Here is a 20,150-nt window from a genome sequence, read left to right on the forward strand (position 1 = left end):
CCATAAATCCATATTTAATATTTCTAAACGCTTAAACAAGTGTAACGTGGGCGCTTTTATTTGGAAGAAATCCTCATTTACATACATTTACCTTGACCGGAAGTTGGTGAGCGGAGTTCACAGATCGTCTGGGCACTGAGGAAAGGATGGGTCTATGAAACACCCCCGCAGAACTCCACGCTTCCCACTCCCTGTGTATCCCACGCAGTCTTTGAAGTAAGCATTGCAGTTAATGCTCATTAAAAATGCAAACGCCACACAAGTCTCTTCCCTTATTGTCTGTGACAGGTTCTCCCTGTTCACAACGCTTATATCAAGAACAGAGGGAAATTATTAAAATCAACAATGCTTATAATTACAATTGGCGCAAGCTGATTTACTGCATCCCCCTCCATTAAGACTTCCGGTTTCGCTTATCGCGGGTTTTCGCGAATGGAAAGTGATGGTATCACAATATTTTCTTTTATATTTTGCTGAAATAAGCACAATTTACGCAAGAACAAGTATCTAGAATTTTGAAAAAAGTCATTTTGAGCTTTAAAATGTACATGGTGGAATTACATGTCATTTTACACATGGCTATTATATGAACTATGTTGGACACATATAATGGACTGTACAAAATTATTTTTCAAAGATTCTCTGGTACCACTCTGCTCTTTTTTTTTTTATTTTATTATTTTTATTTTTTTTTTTTTTTACTTCCAGTATCAAATGAATGACTATGTTATGATTACGATTTGATCTGCATGTTTGCTGTGTTTTTAACATTATTTTTACGATTTCTATTAGGATGTATAATGTGTTGTGTATTCTAAATAAAATCAATTCCTTGCTAGAACAGTGCCTATTGATTATATAAGGGAAGTTATTTCAGGACCTTGGATAGCACCTCACAAAGAAATAGATGCTGTATGGCTGGAGTAAATAGCCAGCAACATTTGCAATGACATCGCTCTAGATTCAAACTCACCTGATGAAATCTTTGAAAAATAGCTCTGTACAGTCCATTATACTGTATGTGTCCTACACAGTCTAGATTGGGTACTCTGACCTATAAGAACAATTACAAACCCTTCTGGGGCTATACTATACCAAATATTACGTGGTTATGATTGATATATATTTGTTAAGATGATTAGTATATTTCTTTGTGGTTCCTTGACCCCTATTTACCATGTTTAAATGCAAAATAAAGTATAATTTGGGCGCTCTTATTTTTATAAGTGTACAGCGTTATCATAAATGTACATTGATCGGAAGTAGATGGGCGGAGTTCCACTATTGGAGCTCAGAGAACACAGATCCCTGTGACATCCTTGTATGAACGGCACACGTCCGTCAGCGCACCTTCAACATCGCAAGCAAGCCCAACATCGTGATTCGTGCCAATATCAGGATTAACATTATTATCTAACTAAACCCGCTTAACCGCTATAAGACAGATATCCAGTAAGATTCAGCAAGTTAATTGTGGCTTGACAGAATGTAAATGATAGCTAGGTAGCTAGCCATCTAACGTTAGTGTGCTAGCCGAAAGGATCCCAAGGAGTAGCTTGATTGACACACCCTGGAGTCCCAATCCCATGTCTGAAATGTAGTTCAGTCATGCAACATGAAATGGTTAGCCAGCTACTTATAACGACGGTGCAGTACTTGTTTGATTGGGATGGGAACATAGCTTAACATGACTGACTCATGCCACACAGGCGTCTGCGGAGATAACGTTTGCTAGCCAGGTCTGCCAGCCAGCCAGTCAGAGATAGCTGATAGCTAGCTAGTCTTACTCATATAAGTGTTTTCGCTGTTACTCTCCAACAAGCTAATATTGTTGCATTATGAATGCTCCGACGTATACATTTGTCGCCCGTGATGACAACAGTAGCGTTTATGCTGAAGTTTCCAAAATTCTCGTCTCCACTGGACAATGGAAGAGGCTGAAAAAGGATAATCCTAGATTTAATTTGATGTTGGGCGAACGGAACAGACTACCCTTTGGACGTCTTGGTAAATAGCAACTTATTTTGAGCTATGACAGGACGATATATAAATAAGCAGCACATAGTCTTATAGTGATTGCCTTTGTTGAACTTTAATTAATAGGTGCTCTAAAAGCGTAGACACAATATGTTGCATGTTACCTTTTTTGAATAAAGCACTTTTTATAGGCGTATTTGCCACATCCCGTACAGTAGGAGGAGTGTGATCTCCATCCAGCACAGTCATTGGAGTCAAATCAGGACTCGCAGTATCAGCATCCTCGATGCAGAGTTGTATCCAAATGCATCATTTGCTGTTGTACATTGTTATGAACATGTTCGGCCCCAGAAAAATCAATCCAATGCTTTTCTTATGCATGTCTGCTTCACCACTCAGTTGACTTGTTTTTACAAATGTTTGTTTTCCACAGGTCATGAACCAGGACTGATGCAAATGGTGAATTATTACAGAGGAGCAGACAAGCTGTGCCGCAAAGCATCATTAGTCAAGTATGTGCCGTATGTTCAAGCTTTGACTAGTGGCAATGCATCAAAGTTCACACAGATGAGATACTATAAATAGTGACTACACCTAAGGACACGTATTCTGATATTGTTTACAATTCTTCACAGACTAATATTCGCTTTACGATGGGTTAGGGGTGAAGTTAGGGTAGGGTCAAGGTTAGAGCTAGAGTTAGTGAACAACAGCTTTTTCGCCAAACTTAGAAATTGGTTGTCAAACACACACTTACAGTAGGGAATTATCTTTAGGGGGGTGAGGTTAGGGTAATGGTTAAGATTTGAACTGAGGTTAGGGATAGCGTTACAGTCAAACTAGACTAGCAGCCTATGACATTATGATTTGGTCCCGTATTTGTAGCCACAGCCAAACAAATATTAGGTGTAATTGAGTTGAATGATGCTCTTCCTTGACATGCAGGTTAATCAAGACAAGTCCAGAGCTTTCAGACCCGTCTAACTGGTTCCCTGAATCCTACATCATCTATCCTACCAACCTCAACACCCCGGTTGCTCCGGCAAAGAATGGCATTAGCCACATGAAAAGTAACCCCAAGACTGATGAACGGGAAGTTTTCTTGGCCTCTTATCACTCAAGAAAGGAAAGCGGAGAAGGAACTGTGTGGATTGCCAAGTCATCTGCTGGAGCAAAAGGTGAACTATCCATTAATTCCAATCATCTCAGCTAAAGTCTCAGGTTTTTTAACAGTGTGGATGGTCAGGAGAAGGCTTATGATGGCGCTGACTCAAGATCCTTTTGGAAGTTTCCTGGCTAACCTAAAAATGTGTATTATTTGTCCTTGAAACATGTTAATAGAACTACTATTGTCAATATCCATAAAAGTATACTATGCATACAAGGAGAGGAAACCATAGCTCAATTGGTTTTGTTTTATTATCACAGGAGCTGGTATTTTTATTTCCCACGATGCAAATCAGTTGCTGGAGTTCATAGATAATCAAGGGCAGGTCCATGTCATTCAGAAGTATCTAGAGAGGCCTTTACTTCTAGAACCTGGTCAACGCAAGTTCGACATCAGGCAAGTCTTTCAACAGCAGTGTTGATGCTTACTGTACATTGAGTGTTTATACTGTATGAATTCTTGTTAACTTAATGTTGTATCTGTAATGTAGGGAAGGATGTTTGAGGGACGGTAACTGAGGCAATGTAACCCCTGTAACTTTCTGGGTTTGCCATTTATAGGAGCTGGGTGCTTGTGGATCATCAGTACAACATCTACCTTTACCGGGAGGGGGTGCTGCGGACTTCCTCAGAGCCCTACAACAGCTCAAACCTCCAGGACATGACTAGCCACCTGACTAATCACTGCATCCAGAAGGATCACTCTGAGAACTACGGACGCTATGAAGAGGGCAATGAGATGTTCTTTGACGAGTTCAGGCAGTACCTGCTGACCTCCCACAGTGTTGCCCTAGAGACGACCATCTTACCTCAGATCAAGCAGATCATAAAGTACTTGTCAATTTATATTATTTTAAAGGAGGACATCCATTTTTACTTTTGCACATATATTTGTAGTTAAGTCAATGTGCTGCTGATTCCCCGAGACAATTTTTGTAGGCATATCATGTCAAGCCATTTCCCCACAGGATCCCAGTCATTGATCTGATCCCAGTCAATCCGAAAAGATCCAAAAATAAAATACAGTCTAAAATACCATGCAGACATGCAAGTCCAAGTCATAATACGACAGTCATCCTCATAACCTGCGCTCTAGGAAACAGCGTGGTAAATAAAGTTGGCTTTAGAGTGTTAGTTATGTGTTTTTGGAATATGGCCTTTCTGACATAAATGATAAACATATAAATATGAAAGATATGGACTTGAAAACTGTCTGGGGGTGTCGACATAGTCAGAATAAATGTGAAAACGGGTGTAGAGGTAAAAACAATAGTGAATTCCTGAACAGGCAGCTAAATTGGAAATAATTTAGAAAGAAAAAAAACGTCCAAAGGACGGGACATTTTCAGTTGTGATTATATGGAAATTCTATCATAACATACATATATTACGTTTATTAATTTACGCATACTGGGCAACTCAACCGGCTGATTGAGATAAATATGGCTTATACTGAGGCTAACTTATTTATCCTTTAGAGACCTATTTGGTGTGTCTGATAAAGAGTTAAGCATTAGTGACATTTGTTATGATCGAGGCATGTATGATGTGGGAATCAAATTGTTCATATGACTTTGCATGCTTTTTCCTATATTTGTAAAGTTATATGCAGGTATTTGCTACACAACCACCTGACTATGGTTATTCTGTCTTGTCTCTTAGGAGCTGTCTGACATGCATTGAGCCAGCGATCAGTACTAAGCACTTGTCCTATCAGAGCTTCCAGCTCTTTGGCTTTGACTTCATGGTAGATGAGAGCTTCAGAGTGTGGCTGATCGAGATCAATGGAGCCCCAGCCTGTGCACAGTCAGTACTGTTCTACCTCTTTACTCCCACTGTTCATAGTCATATAATGATTATTTCTCTCCTATTTCACCTTCCCTATTTCTTCCCTTCCAGCCTGCACTCAGTTCATTCTCTATTCATGCTGGTCTTGCTGTTGCAAATTCTTCACATTTTGGTTGAATGTAGTTTGTTTTCACTTAACCTCGTCCCCAGGCTATTACGCACAGCACAGATAAGCCTGGAATATTAACCACTCAATAGTGGCCATGTCATTCTATGAGAGTGAAAGTAAAGTATTTGTCATCATTGAATTTCTTGACTCAGATGACTGCGGGCCGTTGCTCTAAATGGAGGCAGGACCTGGTCAATGTGTGTCACACTTGTAGGGAAAACCATCACAATAGCAAGTACAAACATCCGGTTGTTTCCCCTAACCCAGACTCAGCTAGTGTCTAGTGGGAGTAGTCCATCAAAGCCATGGCCAAAGACATGACAAAATGACAAATGCATTAAGTTAGCTTTCTTGCTACAATAGCTAGTAGAGAAGAAGACTAGTCAACAGTATAATTGCAAACGGAGATAGCTAGTTACAATACCTTACTTAGTGTACTCTACTGACCATTGGACCACGGTGTGTACTTCATCCACCGTGATTCCAATTAGACGTTCGCGAAGCACTGGCCTCTGCAGTTTGCTTCTTCATTGATTGTTGCCAATGAAGGTTTCACTTCACTTTCCTGAAGTCTCCGTTTGCAATCTTACTATCCTGGTGTTTGTCTCTGCCAGCGATCGCAGTAACTATCCCTTTACCTTGCAACATCTTTGCTTGATCCTCCATGATCAACAGCAAAAAAAACACTAGTAAAATTAGATTGTCTGGCCATTGACGGTGGTGGTCTTCGGCTGTGACAGAGCACAGTGTTGGCCATGCCAAGTAGATTAAGCTTTTGCTGTAACTCATTGGCAAGCAAGCAAAAAAGTATCCCAGAATAAGGAGAGATTCCTTTAATCTCAGCGCTGCCACTGAGGCTTCCCAGGATAATGTACTGTGTGGAGGGGATGCTCCAATTACTATCCAACTCTGAGACTTAAGATGGAGGGAATGATCCGATTACTATCCAACCCTGAGACTTTAGTGCCTTACATCTCCACCCATACCCCCTTGTCCATGTTTCAGAGTAGGCGAGCGCATACCGGGGCAATGTGAACAGGGGGAGGGTTAGGGGGAAGATGTTGGAGATGTTTGGTTGGTAGATTAAGCCGATTAAGCTAATGGCTATAGGACGTCCGTTTTCGACGGTCTTTCTATTGTCTTAATGAAGACCAGTGTCTGGGAACGAGACTAGTTTTCACCGAAGGCCTCCTTCTCGCTTTCCTTTCATTAGGCATTGAGTGTAAAGTGCCTCACTTTTAATAACAGTGTGAGGAATAATTATTTATCCATAATTAGCTCAATCTGTGTGCTCTGCTGTCCTCAGTCCAGCATTTTTTTATTTCTTCATGCTCATTTGCCTCCAAAGATTTATTTGAATTCCTTAGAAAATGTTTCCATTGTTCAAAGCTTAGGGTTTTGATAATCTTCCATGTTAGTCTTTTATTTTTATGTTTAATTTTTGTTTTTGCTATTTCCTAATGCGCTCAAGTAAAAATAGCGAGGTGAAGCGCTTTCAGAATACAGTCAAAACATGTCAGAATGCAGTCAAAACATGTCAGAATGCAGTCAAAACATGTCAGAATGCAGTCTCTATTATAGTATATCCAGTCCAGACTCTATTTAAAAATGTGAGCTTCTAGTTCAGGTCTTTAATCCCCATTCATTTATCCCATCAGGATTTTTTAAAATAGCTAATAAAAGTGTTGTCTAAGCCTATTGTATTGTATATGTTAGGCCAGGGGTGCCCAAACGTTTTGGCTTGGTAGGCCAAAATGAAATCTAAATGGATGATGCCTTAAATAAGCAATACATCGTATGACCAGCTCCATGGGACACTTCTTGCAGGATTTTTTTATTTTATTTTATTGCTTGCAATTTAAAGCTCATTTCCTGATCATTCCTTTTCTATGTAATTTAACAAGACTCATGGCATCATGTGGACAGCAAAAACTATCAAACAAGTGGTCAGTCATTTTTGTCATGAAAGGTGAGAGTTCTATATACTGTATATATTACAATAACATTGATAAAAGATAGCATTGAGCAGAGGCTAGTCAAATAGCAATAAGGTGGTGCATATTTTTATGCAGCTTTTAATAAAGATTTGTTTTTATAATTTATAAATTAAAAAAGTTTGCGGGCCAAACCACACCCTGGCAGGCCTGTGTTAGGCTTATATTAGCTATTTGAAAAACTGGACAGCAAGCTAGATATCTTTCCTGTGTGCTTTTTGCGTAATTTCTTCCTTTGACTCTGTTTGATCGCTCTAAGTCTAGTTAACAGGCATGAATTAAACTGTCCTCTTCTTCCTCTAGGAAACTCTACCCAGAGCTATGCCAAGGTATTGTGGACGTAGCCATCTCCAGTGTCTTCACCCTGAACAACGATTCCTCTTCATCCTCCTCCTCTCCTTCCCTGTACTCCTCCTCCCCCTCCTTTTCCACTATAACCACATCCTCTTGTTCCTCCCCAAAACTCAGAGGTCCCCTTCATGTGGGCCCATTCAGCCGATTGTAAGCACACCAAGTCCCCTCTGCTTCAGAAGCTCCAGCGTCCACCCTCTGTTCTCCACTCCTAAGCCCCCTCCCCTCCCCTCCCGAGAGGTTCCATGGGCCAGGGTCCCGGGAGCATGGCTTTCAATTGGTTTTTGCCTGGTGAGGACTAAAGAGAAGAGGACTACTCTTGGGACCTTCTCATATGTGCTACCACAATGTCCTGTCTCATATCCCACTATGAAGGGCATATCAGAGAAAAGCCTGGACACGTAAAACACTGATGTGTGGACACTTTGGTGAATGTTAGTATGATGAAGATGAATGGGCAGAAATATTGACAAAAGGGTTTGGATTTTCCCAGAATAAGGAGAAATTCCTTTCATCTCAGCGCTGCCACTGAGGCTTCCCAGGATAATGTACTGTGTGGAGGGGATGCTCCAATTACTATCCAACTCTGAGACTTAAGATGGAGGGAATGATCCGATTACTATCCAACCCTGAGACTTTAGTGCCTTACATCTCCACCCATACCCCCTTAAATCTGGTAATATAGATCGCCTCTGCTTCTGTGTGTGTGTGTGTGTGTGTGTGTGTGTGTGTGTGTGTGTGTGTGTGTGTGTGTGTGTGTGTGTGTGTGTGTGTGTGTGTGTGTGTGTGTGTGTGTGTGTGTGTGTGTGTGTGTGTGTGTGTGTGTTGCAGTATGTAAGCCTGTGTATCATGGTCAGGCAAATGTGTAAACCTCTGTGTTCTGGTCTTTTTCTCTTGGTATGCAGATCTATTGTTTTTTTCCCCACAAAAGTTAGCATTGTGTTAAACATTCCTCCTTCCTACTTTCTTCCGAACACCAAATGTTGATGAAAAGCATAATTCATATATATCATGGTTGTTCAGAAAGCCCAACGGAGGTTTATGTGCAGTAGTTTAAAAGAGCTTTAAAGCAGAAAATGCATCTGGTTTCTGTTTTAATTGTTTCTTTAATTGTATTGCTATTTGATAGCTAGGGTATTATTCTCAGCACAATGTGTGCATTTACAGTAGGTCTTCCATTCTTAGCAAGAGACGACTCTAGTTCATGTCAGTGTTCATTCTCATCACATATAAGGTTGACGGTCCACATTCAAATACCTCTGTGTCATTTTAAGAGGGGCAGCATGTTGATGTGAAAGCATGCTGTAGTGTTATCTTGTTTTCTAATGCAAGGAGACCTACTTTCCCCCATTTACCTCTAATAATGAGTTCTTAGCCAAGAGCTGCCCAGAGCCTTGTTTCTCTTCCATATATTTTATTACATTACTTCCATGTTTGTCATGAACTGCAATGCATTTGACACCTCATGGTGTAAGAGAATGGTGTAATTCTCTACCCGTGTATTGATTACTTTGCAGAAATGTTTCGTGTGTTTTTATTATTAATAGTAGCTCGTAGAAAAGTGTGAAAGAGTAGTTTAGTCCATAGAAGACAACCTGGCAGTTTTAAACCCCACAAATTACTGTATGTCAGTGCAAATTAGTTTGTTAGATTATTGATTTATTGAAGAGTATATTTAGTTATTAGTGTCTTTGCATAAGCGATTCTATGATGTTACATGGAGTTTCAATGTTGTGACACCTGCTTACATGGAAGTCCTTTTCCTTTTCTCTTGTTGTCACTGCATTTAATTGACATGCTACTTGACCACGCTCTGTGCACAGGTAGCATTCTCACCCACAGTGACTCATACCTTTGCTGTCCTATTATGTTTGAAGTCTCTGCTTGAGTTCATGCCCCTTTTCCACCACTGCTTTTCCTCCGTCACATAGATCAAATAGATGATGCTGTGCTTCATGTTTTATGGGACGCCTTTGGCACATCTTTGTCTTATTGTGTTTATAAGATTACAATGGGGAATGAGGGACAGGCAAATGTGAATGATAGCTACAATAGCATCTATTTAAAGCAGCTATCAGCGACACTGACCCGGGACATTGTTTTGGAAGTTAAGGGGTTGGGGTGCTTGAGTGAAACAGTTCATTTCGGCTTCATCCTGCACTAATTGTGAATGATATACTCAACTAATTTTGAGTATAATTTTGGCACCGTGTTTGCGTGATTTCTGGTGCTAACACTGAAAAGCCAGTGGTAACCCTGTTCGGAGCAGCAACAGCTAAGCCTAAGGTCAGGGTTATCCTACATTCCAATGTGCAAACGTTGCTTAGCCAGGGCTAAGAGCATCCTGAGTGGTCTGAGGCGCGTTAGGATCGCTGATTGCTGCTTTAATAAGCACATAGTCAAAGGAAACAGTGGTTCTGATTGAAAGAATGTTTCGCTGGATTGTATATCAGAGAAGAGTGTCTCTAGATGTTATAGGTGTTATAAAATGGTTAATGAAAAAATACGTTTTCACACATTGTTTGAGAAAGTATCCAAGATAACTATCAGTATTCTACACATTTTGGGAAAATTTCTTTCCATCAATGGGAAGGGGTGCCTTAGTGGGAATTGCCTCTTTATGATTTTTGAAAGAAGCAATAGACCTCCTGCATCTAAACGCACCTTTCATTTGTTTGTTTGATTGTAACGCGCTGAATTTGCCTACTATTGTTATTGTCTGACCTATGTATGTGTCTGTTTTAGCTGTCTGAACAATGAACAATCTTTCCTGATATTCTCCTCATGCTGAAATTATTGCACTAGATGTGTATAAAATACAGTAAAAACATGTTTTTCTCAATTTTAGATTGCCAACCCCCCCCATTTTGGTATGTCCTGAATTTGTCTTCCTTACCAAAGAACCTTCCTGTTTAGATACTGTATCTGAATATAAAGTTGTTACTCATTCATCATTTAACATTTTCACACAAATCACTGAAACAATATGACACTGAAATAGTTTAAAGGGTTTATTACAAGAGCAAAAACCTATCAAGCCAACATGATATCAATAGTAAGAAGGTGTCTAGACAAGAATGCATATGTTGTATTTTCTTTTGCTGATGTTTTGTCAAACTCTTGCATGAAAACTTGATTGTATCAGAAACCAATATCATGTAGAATAAAATGTCATGTATCGCTGATCTGTGTCTCTGGACCTCTCTTTTGGGTTTAAGTAAGACTTTAACATAGAGATGCAACAGGGCAGAAAAGCAACCACTATACTGAAAACTACATTAGTAAAATGTAACATTTGTTGTGTTTACAAATGCCAACAATTTGTAACTGCCAACAAACTTGTGATGAGTGCAACATGTGCATGGACCTGTCTGACATGGCCATGAACCTGTCTGTGTGTCTATCAGGAGTATCATTAAGGAGGGGCTGGCAACAGAAGGGGGAGAAAAGGGGGGGTAGACATATTCTCCATCCATTAGAGTGTGTAAAAGGGTGGTGGGTATCTCGGAGGGAGAGAATGGAGGTTGTGTTGTTGGTGAGGTTGGGGTTATGGGTATCTGGGAGGGGAGGTTGGGGTTATGGCAGTGTGGAGTGGAGCTGGCTGGGAAGCATGGGGGAGGGGAGTGTGAGGAATCCGGGGTAGTGGAGACTACGGCATGCCCTGCTGCAGTGCAGGTTAGGAAGCTATGAGGTTCCTGTTTTGTGATCTTGGTGTAACCACTTATTCGCTGAAAACGCTATTAGGACCAGGTGACAGACGGTGTGCAATTGCTAGTTAAGTTTGTGACTTTCTCTGCCTAGCCTGCCAGACACATGAAGGAACCAAAGGGAGGAGTCCATTATATCCGGTCTTAGGTTGGTTCATACTGGGCTGAATGACATGTTCTGTACCATAGGCAAGTGCCCTACTGGGAGGAGGGACTCAGTAGACAGACCCTGCGTTCCTGAAGTGACACAAATACGACAGGTTTCCCTCCTGTGTCTCTGTGGTTCAATACTGTCTTTGTCTGTCTCTGGTCCTTCTCCGGTCCAGTAGGTGGCGGTAATGCACCACCATTTACGTTGGTTGCCAGAACAAAATCACGTGAAGAAGAAGACGCACCACTATTGTGCTCTTCCTTCGCCATAGTACACATGTGTTAATACGATCATGGATCTTCCGGCGAAGTGGAGTAGTTTACCGAACAGTCCAAGTCTGAAGAATTTAACAGAAGCAGGCTTTGGCATTCCGAAAAATACACAACATGCTGCTTGTCAAGATCTAACGAGGGCGCATATTGAGTCGTTTGACCAAGCACTTACAGATGGATTGTCGCGCGCTGTGCAGGTCAGTGGATAGCAGTGTTAGCTCGCCAGTGGAGTTCACACGTGGGCTGCTGACAGACAATTTAGTTACTTTTCTAACTAACCTCATTTGTGAGCTTGTATTCATTTGATATTTTAATTTGGGTGTTAAATCAGATATCGGTGATTTCTATGTAATTTGAAAAAGGTATAAATATTGTAGCGAACGGCGGGGCAGAGCAGCTTGCCAAATACATAGTAACTTATGTATTGGCTGTATTTTGTTCATATAGTAGATTTTGTAAACACATGATGTGTAGCTTCTAAACATGTTTTGAAAAGGTAATGTTGCTGTCAGGGAATGTAATGGAATACCTTGAGCACAACAATGCATTTGTATATAAAAATGCCTGTGTTAAAATGCATTTTCCCCATTGTTTACATTTTGTTGGTGATCTTGCATGCCCGAAATCACTGATTTAATGGGTGTGACTGGCAAGAAAGTACCCCAAGTCATGATTCAGGGCAAGGACCAGTGTAATCTTCTGTTGACTTCAATTTAGAGTTTAGAAGGTATTGACTCCAACCATGTACACAGATTTTGATTTGTTAACTGTCACACATCTCTCTCTTAGGCCATTCCCCCATTGGAGTTCATGTTCAGAAATGACAGGATCAGCCTGGCTTTTGTGGAGGCCACTGTCTATAAACCAGTGGTTGCCAAGGGCACCATCTGCAGAGACCTCAGGGTGTTTCCTGCAGAGTGTAGGGGCAGACGCTGCTCCTACCGGGGGAAGATTGTGGTAAGCCTGGCTAGCACACACACACACACCCAACAACCATATGTATCTAGCATCTGTACTACTGCACGTATTATGACAACCAATAAAATGCCAAGATTCACCCCTATCGTGCTGAACTGAAATATGTTGTTGAAGCTTTCTGTGCTGTGAATCTCCACAGGCAGATGTCAGCTGGTCTGTCAACGGCGTTCCCAAAGGCATCATTAAGCAGTCCCTGGGCCAGGTGCCCATCATGGTCAAATCAAAGCTGTGCAACCTGCATGGGCTTCCCCCTAAGGAGCTGATCGAACACCATGAGGAGGCTGAGGTAGGGGAGCGCTCAACCCACAGCCTGTCTGGCAGTCTGATCCTCTGTACAGGCACATATATTATGGTTTTAAGCTCCGTGTATAGCTTTTCATTAATTTGACCACTTGTTCCCTCCCACTCAAACAGGAAATGGGTGGCTACTTTATAGTGAATGGGATTGAGAAAGTTATTCGCATGCTGATCATGCCAAGGAGGAACTACCCTATCGCCATGTCAAGACCCAAATGGAAAAACAGAGGCCAGGGGTACACTCAATATGGTGGGTATAGGCAGTGTGTGGTGTGGAAGCAGTTGAGACACAAGGAGCTCCAAATTGCATGTGCAAAAAAGTGAGCAAAGTCACACAGTAACCATAATATTTCTAATGGATGCGATGAGACATAATCCAGTGGGATTTTTTTAATACTGCAACTAGCGTTTGCATGATATGCAATGCATTTACTAAAACTCTGGTTGAATAATCACTTTCTCAAACTTAACATTTCTTAAACATGGTTAAAGACAAGGTACAAAAGGTATAACGGTATAAAAATCGTGGTGTTGAGTATTCTGAGATGTTAGATATTATTATTATTAGGCATTATTTTGTCTGCTCAGCACTATTTTGCTCAAGAAAAATTTGAGCCTGAGGACTATTGAGTGAAATCACACACTATCGCTGACCCAGATCCAGCCAGAGGATTAAGCCGTGTTCTGTCTCTCCAGGTATAACAATGCGCTGTGTGAAAGAGGAGCACACTGCCGTCAATATGAACCTGCATTACCTTGACAACGGCACTGTGATGCTCAACTTCATCTACCAGAAAGAGCTCTTCTTCCTTCCATTGGGATTTGCACTAAAGGTGGCCCAGATTGATTTACAGGAGGACCATGCAAAATGTTATCACCATGCAGCTGAAACTGACACTAAAGACAGATATTTAATATGAAAGCATGTATTGTACTGTTGTTGTTTTTCTAACATTAACATTGTAGATTATCTGCCTGTTTGTGCTGTCAAGGCCCTAGTGGACTTTTCAGACTTCCAGATCTACCAGGAACTGATTAAGGGACGCGAGGAGAACTCCTTCTACAAGAGCTGCGTGTCAGAGATGCTGCGACTCGTCATGGAGGAGGGCTGTACCACCCGCAGCCAGGTGCTCAATTATCTAGGTGAACGCTTCCGGGTGAAGATGATCCTGCCGGAGTGGTACACCCACGAGCAATGTGCCAACTACCTGTTGGAGTAAGTGTGGACACTGCATTCGTGCACATTCATACTTTCTCTCAGACTATAAATAATAATAATAATAATAACAACATATTGTCTCTTCACAGCCAGTGCATATGTATCCACCTGAAGTCGGATATGGAGAAGTTCTTCCTGCTGTGTCTGATGACACGGAAGCTGTTCACATTTGCCAAACAGGAGTGCATGGAGGAGAACCCCGACAGTCTGATGTGTCAGGAGGTGCTCACACCAGGGCAGCTCTACCTGATGTTCCTCAAGGTGACCAGCTCTGCTCTGGGGTGTACCAATAATGAGAACCTCTTTATCTTATGTTGTTTAACAGTAAGATAACAGCCCCACTAACCTAACCCTAACCCCCCTTTTATTAAAGGTCTGTTTTTAACATAATGGCGTTGTTACAATTTCAAAATCATGCATGTTCATGATGGCAGGCTACAGTATATGTGTTTGCAAGAAGGCCGGTGATGTTGATAAGTATACCAAGTATACCGGGTTTTTACCTATGGTATGAATGGCTTACCAATTTCAACCCTAGTGGTGATATCAGCAACACAGACAGACAGACTATAGCAGTAATTTGCATGATCAAAGCGATTACAGGTGAATAGAAGCCCACACAGCACGTACTCGGCATGCAAAGAGCAGAAACGTTACCTTCAACACTCCCTACAAGTAATGAGAGCCGGGGCGAACAGAGGTTGACACAGTTGCATACAATGCTACAGTTGCATACAATGCTTTATATGTGACTGTAAGCTTAACTCATCTTCAGTAATCAATAGATTGAATGAACCACACTAGTACTACTGTACTTCAAGTAACAAAACAAGAGATTATTTTTTTAATAGCTGTGATATGATGACAGGAGAAAATGGCTGCCTGGATGGTGTCTGTGAAACTGTCCATGGACAAGAGGGCCCACAGGGTTAACGGAAGAGTGAGCTCTGACAATCTGCTCAAGATGTTCAACATGGGCACTGATCTTACGAAGCCTTTCGAGTATCTGCTGGCAACTGGAAATCTCACCTCAAAGACAGGTAATTGGCATGCCTGAAGCACACAATGCTTTTAGCAACTTATTAGATTCCCTATTATCGTACCACTTTGGCTGGAGCTGGTTTGTCCCAGTGTGTGTCTCTGGTTATACAGATAACTACAGTGAATTTTATCTCGTAGTTATAATAGCCGATAGTCCTGTATTGCTGCGCAGTAACTGATTCTGTTGTCCCTCTTCCATCCTCAGGTCTGGGCATGCTCCAGGACACAGGCCTGTGTGTGGTGGCTGACAAGCTCAACTTCATCCGCTACCTGTCCCACTTCCGCTGCGTGCACAGAGGAGCGGCCTTTGCCAAGATGAGGACCACGTCTGTCCGCCGGCTGCTGCCTGAGTCTTGGGGGTTCCTGTGTCCCGTACACACGCCCGACGGGGAGCCCTGCGGCCTCATGAACCACATGACAGCCCACTGTGAGATCGTGGCCCTGGCCCTCGCCACCACCACCTTCCCCGCCCTGCTCTGCTCCCTGGGTGAGTGCGAAACACCAGTAGTTTCCAGTCAGGGGGAGTGCGTTTGTGGCTTTTGTTTTGGAAGATTGAATTTATATTTCTTTTACCCCCCAATGACGTCATAGGATCTTTTCCTCATATGTTTTTGAAAATCTAAATGTTCACATGTAGACGCTGGTATGGTGCTGGAGATAATGAATGTGAAGGGTCCCTTTTAAGGGGTGGGGATACAAGTGTGTGTGAAGAGAATACATAGTCATTCTACATCTGACTGTGTTGTCTCTTGCCATCCTCCAGGTGTGACTCCTGTGGATGGTACCCCTGGTCAGGCCTACTCCAACTGCTACCCTGTGCTCCTGGATGGGGCCATGGTGGGCTGGGTGGAGATGGATCTGGCACCCCTCCTTGCAGACTCTCTCCGCATTTTCAAGGTAAGCCCCAGTAAATCCACCATCTTAAAAAAGGTGAGGTCATCACCTAAGAGTAGATGTGTGAAATTAGGTGATAAGGTGATTTCGTTATACATAATAAATTACATTATCAGCTCTCTTTTGTGATAAAATGTATTTGTGCCTCTGGTCACTCATCCTGGCTCATGCCTCTCCTCTTGTAGGTGTTGAAAGAGAAGAAGATCCCGCCCTGGACTGAGATAGTGTTAGTACCCCAGACAAGCAAGGCCAGCATTTACCCAGGCCTGTACCTCTTCACCACCCCCTGCCGCCTGGTGCGCCCCGTCCGACACCTGGGGCTGGGCAAGCAGGAGCTGATTGGCACCTTTGAACAGGTACAACAACAGGAGGGGGATAACCTGACTATGTTACGGGAGGCATGCCTCGTTCCAAATCGTTATCTGGTTCTATTCACATCAAATACTCATTTCTTGTTTGTGTGGGAGGGATAGATAGTAGTCAAAATGAACTACTATACATGGATTGCTCTTCATTCAGGAGACTAGAGCCCCTACAATGTGACCGGTATAATTGATAATTGAGTGACAAATGATTAGATTGACTGTAGAACTATATGAGATGGTTCAGTAATGTGTGTGTGTGTGTCTGCCCTACCACAGCTCTACATCAACGTTGGCATCAGTGAGGATGAGATTGAGCCAGGAGTGAGCACCCACCAGGAGCTGTTCCCTCACAGCATGCTAAGTGTGGTGGCTAACTTCATCCCCTACTCCGACCACAACCAGAGTCCCAGGAACATGTACCAGTGTCAGATGGGTAAGGTTGCCTCCTTGTGTGTAATCCTGTCTCTTCGAGGACTAGTAGAATCGATCCTCAGACAGTCCCTGGAATGAAATTGTCGACCTTACTTTTTAGTGAGTATATCATGCTTTTAAATCCGTGTGGGAAAGTGCAAAAAAAAAAAAAAAAGGACCAGTACATTCTTCAGGAGAAGGAATGGGACGCAGCAACAGACATTAAATTCCTGGTAAGTGTTGTGTAACCCACCTCTGTGTCCCCGCCCCCTACAGGTAAACAGACCATGGGCTTCCCCCTCCACTCCTTCCAAGAGCGCTCTGACAACAAGCTGTACCGCCTCCAGACCCCCCAGAGCCCTCTGGTCAGGCCCATCATGTATGACCACTACAACATGGACAACTACCCCATCGGCACCAACGCCATAGTGGCTGTTATATCCTACACAGGCTACGACATGGAGGATGCCATGGTGAGCCTGACACACAGTCACCTGTTTGTCAGGCTGTTTTTACTGTTGCATATGTGCACAGAAATTGCATGCATGTGCATTTACATTTAAAAAATGTAGTCATTCAGCAGACGCTCTTGTCCAGAGCAACTTAAAATAAGTACATTCGCCCTAAAGTAAGTGAAACAACTGTACGTCTGTACAAAACTGTACAAATAAGTCTTGTAATAAGACTAAGTCCCACAAGCAGTCACAGTAATGGAGAAAGGGAAGAAACCAGTTGTATAATGTGTGCATGTCATGTTCTAAAAGAGGGGAATTCCAGCCAGATGCCTAACAGTCTGTTGTTGTAACAGATCATGAACAAGTCGTCGTGGGAAAGGGGCTTCGGTCACGGTAGCGTCTACAAGACCGAGCTGGTGGACCTGGCGGAGAAGATGAAAGGGGAAGACAGCCTGGTGTTTGGGGTCAAACCTGGTGACCCCAAGGTGATGGACAAACTAGACGCTGACGGGCTCCCCCCCATCGGGTCTGTGCTGCAGTATGGAGACCCCTTCTACTGCTACGTGAACCTCAACACAGGCCAGAGCTTTATCACCTTTTACAAGTAAGTCATCTGAACCCCCCCACCCCTTTTCACGGTTTGATCCCTTATCATAAAACATTGAATAAATCCACACACCGGTTTCTGCTCCCTGAAGTGTACATTTTTATTACACAGATGTTTCGACCCCAAGTTAACTGTCTACTTTTCTAAACATTGATCCATGATCATACCAGTGCTCTGGGTCTGTCTCTGCTGTACATGAATTAGCTGACCAGAGGCAGTTATAACAGAATCTGAGATGTTAAATGCTACTGTAGCTTGATAAATGTGTGTGTGTGTGCGTCACCCATAGGAGTCAAGAGAGCTGTGTTGTAGACAACATTAAGGTATGCAGCAACGACGCTGGCTCGGGCCGCTTCAAACGCATCTGCATAACGGTGCGGGTGCCGCGTAACCCCACCATTGGGGACAAGTTTGCCAGCCGCCACGGCCAGAAGGGCATCCTGAGCCGTCTGTGGCCCGTCGAGGACATGCCTTTCACAGAGAGCGGCATGACCCCCGACATCCTGTTCAACCCCCACGGCTTCCCCTCCCGCATGACCATCGGCATGCTCATCGAGAGCATGGCCGGCAAGTCTGGTGCCCTCCATGGCCTGTGCCACGATGCCACACCCTTCACCTTCTCAGAGGAGCACTCTGCGCTGGAGCACTTTGGGGACATGCTGCGCGCGGCCGGCTACAACCACTATGGTACGGAGCGCCTCTACAGCGGCCTCAGCGGTCTGGAGCTGGAGGCCGACATCTTTATCGGTGTGGTCTACTACCAGAGGCTGCGTCATATGGTCTCCGACAAGTTCCAAGTGAGGACCACGGGGGTGCGGGACAAGGTGACCAACCAGCCCATGGGCGGGAGGAACGTCCAGGGAGGCATCCGCTTTGGGGAGATGGAGCGGGACGCCCTGCTGGCCCACGGGACTTCGTTTCTGCTCCACGACCGTCTCTTCAACTGCTCCGACCGATCGGTGACCCAGGTGTGCGTGGACTGCGGCAGTCTGCTCTCACCCCTCCTGGAGAAGCCGCCCCCGTACTGGTCGGCCACACGCCACCGTGCAACGGTCTGCAGCCTGTGCGGCAAGAGCGACTCCATCGACACTGTGTCCGTACCGTATGTCTTCCGCTACTTTGTAGCAGAGTTAGCAGCGATGAACATTAAGATCAAACTGGACGTGAAGTGAATCCCACGGGACAAGTCTGTCTTCCCATCAGTCTGTACAGTGCTGTTTCTTTTGTCATTGGACTGAGAGTAAATGCCTTGTAACAGTTGTGGTCTGTCATAGGCCAAACATTGTAAGGTGTGAAAGAAATGTTTTTCTATACTTGATACCTGTGCATCTAGTGGATTCCTCCAACGTAGGACTTTGGACCGTAAGACTAGGGCATTGAGGAGAACAGTGCATGCAAGAAGGTTTTGAAAAATTAAAACATAATTTAGAGGTTTATGCAAAGATATTGTATACTTTTTTTTGTAACTACTGTTTAGATAGAGCGAGACAATACAATGATATCGTACACTCATATCTTCAGGTTGAAAGTTGTTCATGTGACAAGTTAATACATTTAAGGATTACTGACTTCCAGACCAACTAGACTCTTCCTGAGAAGGGCAATCAGAAAAAAATGTGTTGTCCTCAAACCTAATTAATAAAGCTGATATGGTGAAATAGAATATTTGGTAACACTTCAAGGTGCCTTTTATGAGGGTTTATAAATGATGTATAACTAATTTATAACCTTTAATTGTGAATAAATCCTCAAACCCCATGAGCATTGGTAGGTGTTCATTTTAGTAACATTAACACTATTCTTCCATTACCATAAAGGCAAGCATTTGTGATTTCAACACTACTTCAAATTTATTTTTTTATGCGTGCGCTTGTTCATGTGACTAATCCCTCCTGAACCATTCAGCCAAGGGAGACTTCAAAGACTCAGATGGAGGTCAAGTCCCTCATTAACTCTCCACTCGGATTAAGGTACAAGATCTGCCCATTTAACATGTTTTACCCTACTTGTCGGAGGATGATTAGATAGACGTGAGCTGTACCCGTTAAATGATAAAACGTTATCCATTGAAAAGATGCCTTCTCCATGATGCACCCAAGAAGAGTACTGATGGGGATTATTGCTACTGTACTCCTGCAGACTATAGTATGTACCGGATTAGCCGAGTCCCATTTAATATGTTGTTTGAGCCTTAAACTGCCTCATTAGTGCAGTGATTTAAAAATGTTGTCAGTCCACCAGTAGGCAGAGGCAAAGTGTTTATTCCAGTCTTGCCGCTGTAGAGTAGTATGTATGTATGTACTGTGT

At 43.0% G+C, this 20,150-nt stretch overlaps 2 protein-coding genes across 2 annotated transcripts; both read left to right on the forward strand.

Moving 5' to 3' along the window:
* Window positions 1–1,356: 1,356 nt before the first annotated feature.
* ttl (tubulin tyrosine ligase) lies at window positions 1,357–10,629 on the forward strand. Its single transcript, XM_083695867.1, has 7 exons — window positions 1,357–2,007; window positions 2,411–2,489; window positions 2,923–3,155; window positions 3,406–3,541; window positions 3,706–3,975; window positions 4,807–4,950; window positions 7,399–10,629. Exons 1-7 carry the CDS (start codon window positions 1,839–1,841, stop codon window positions 7,598–7,600), a joined length of 1,233 nt encoding a protein of 410 aa, XP_083551993.1. The 5' UTR covers window positions 1,357–1,838; the 3' UTR covers window positions 7,601–10,629.
* Window positions 10,630–11,595: 966 nt separating this feature from the next.
* polr1b (RNA polymerase I subunit B) lies at window positions 11,596–19,595 on the forward strand. Its single transcript, XM_083695641.1, has 15 exons — window positions 11,596–11,773; window positions 12,366–12,533; window positions 12,694–12,840; window positions 12,969–13,101; window positions 13,548–13,684; window positions 13,844–14,067; window positions 14,160–14,331; window positions 14,939–15,110; window positions 15,317–15,598; window positions 15,875–16,008; window positions 16,191–16,361; window positions 16,647–16,803; window positions 17,058–17,254; window positions 17,590–17,840; window positions 18,133–19,595. The coding sequence occupies exons 1-15, from the start codon at window positions 11,597–11,599 to the stop codon at window positions 19,013–19,015; spliced, it is 3,405 nt and encodes a 1,134-aa protein (XP_083551767.1). The 5' UTR covers window position 11,596; the 3' UTR covers window positions 19,016–19,595.
* Window positions 19,596–20,150: the final 555 nt, after the last annotated feature.

This window comes from Argentina silus (assembly GCF_951799395.1).
Source record: "Argentina silus genome assembly, chromosome: X".
NCBI lineage: Eukaryota > Metazoa > Chordata > Actinopteri > Argentiniformes > Argentinidae > Argentina > Argentina silus.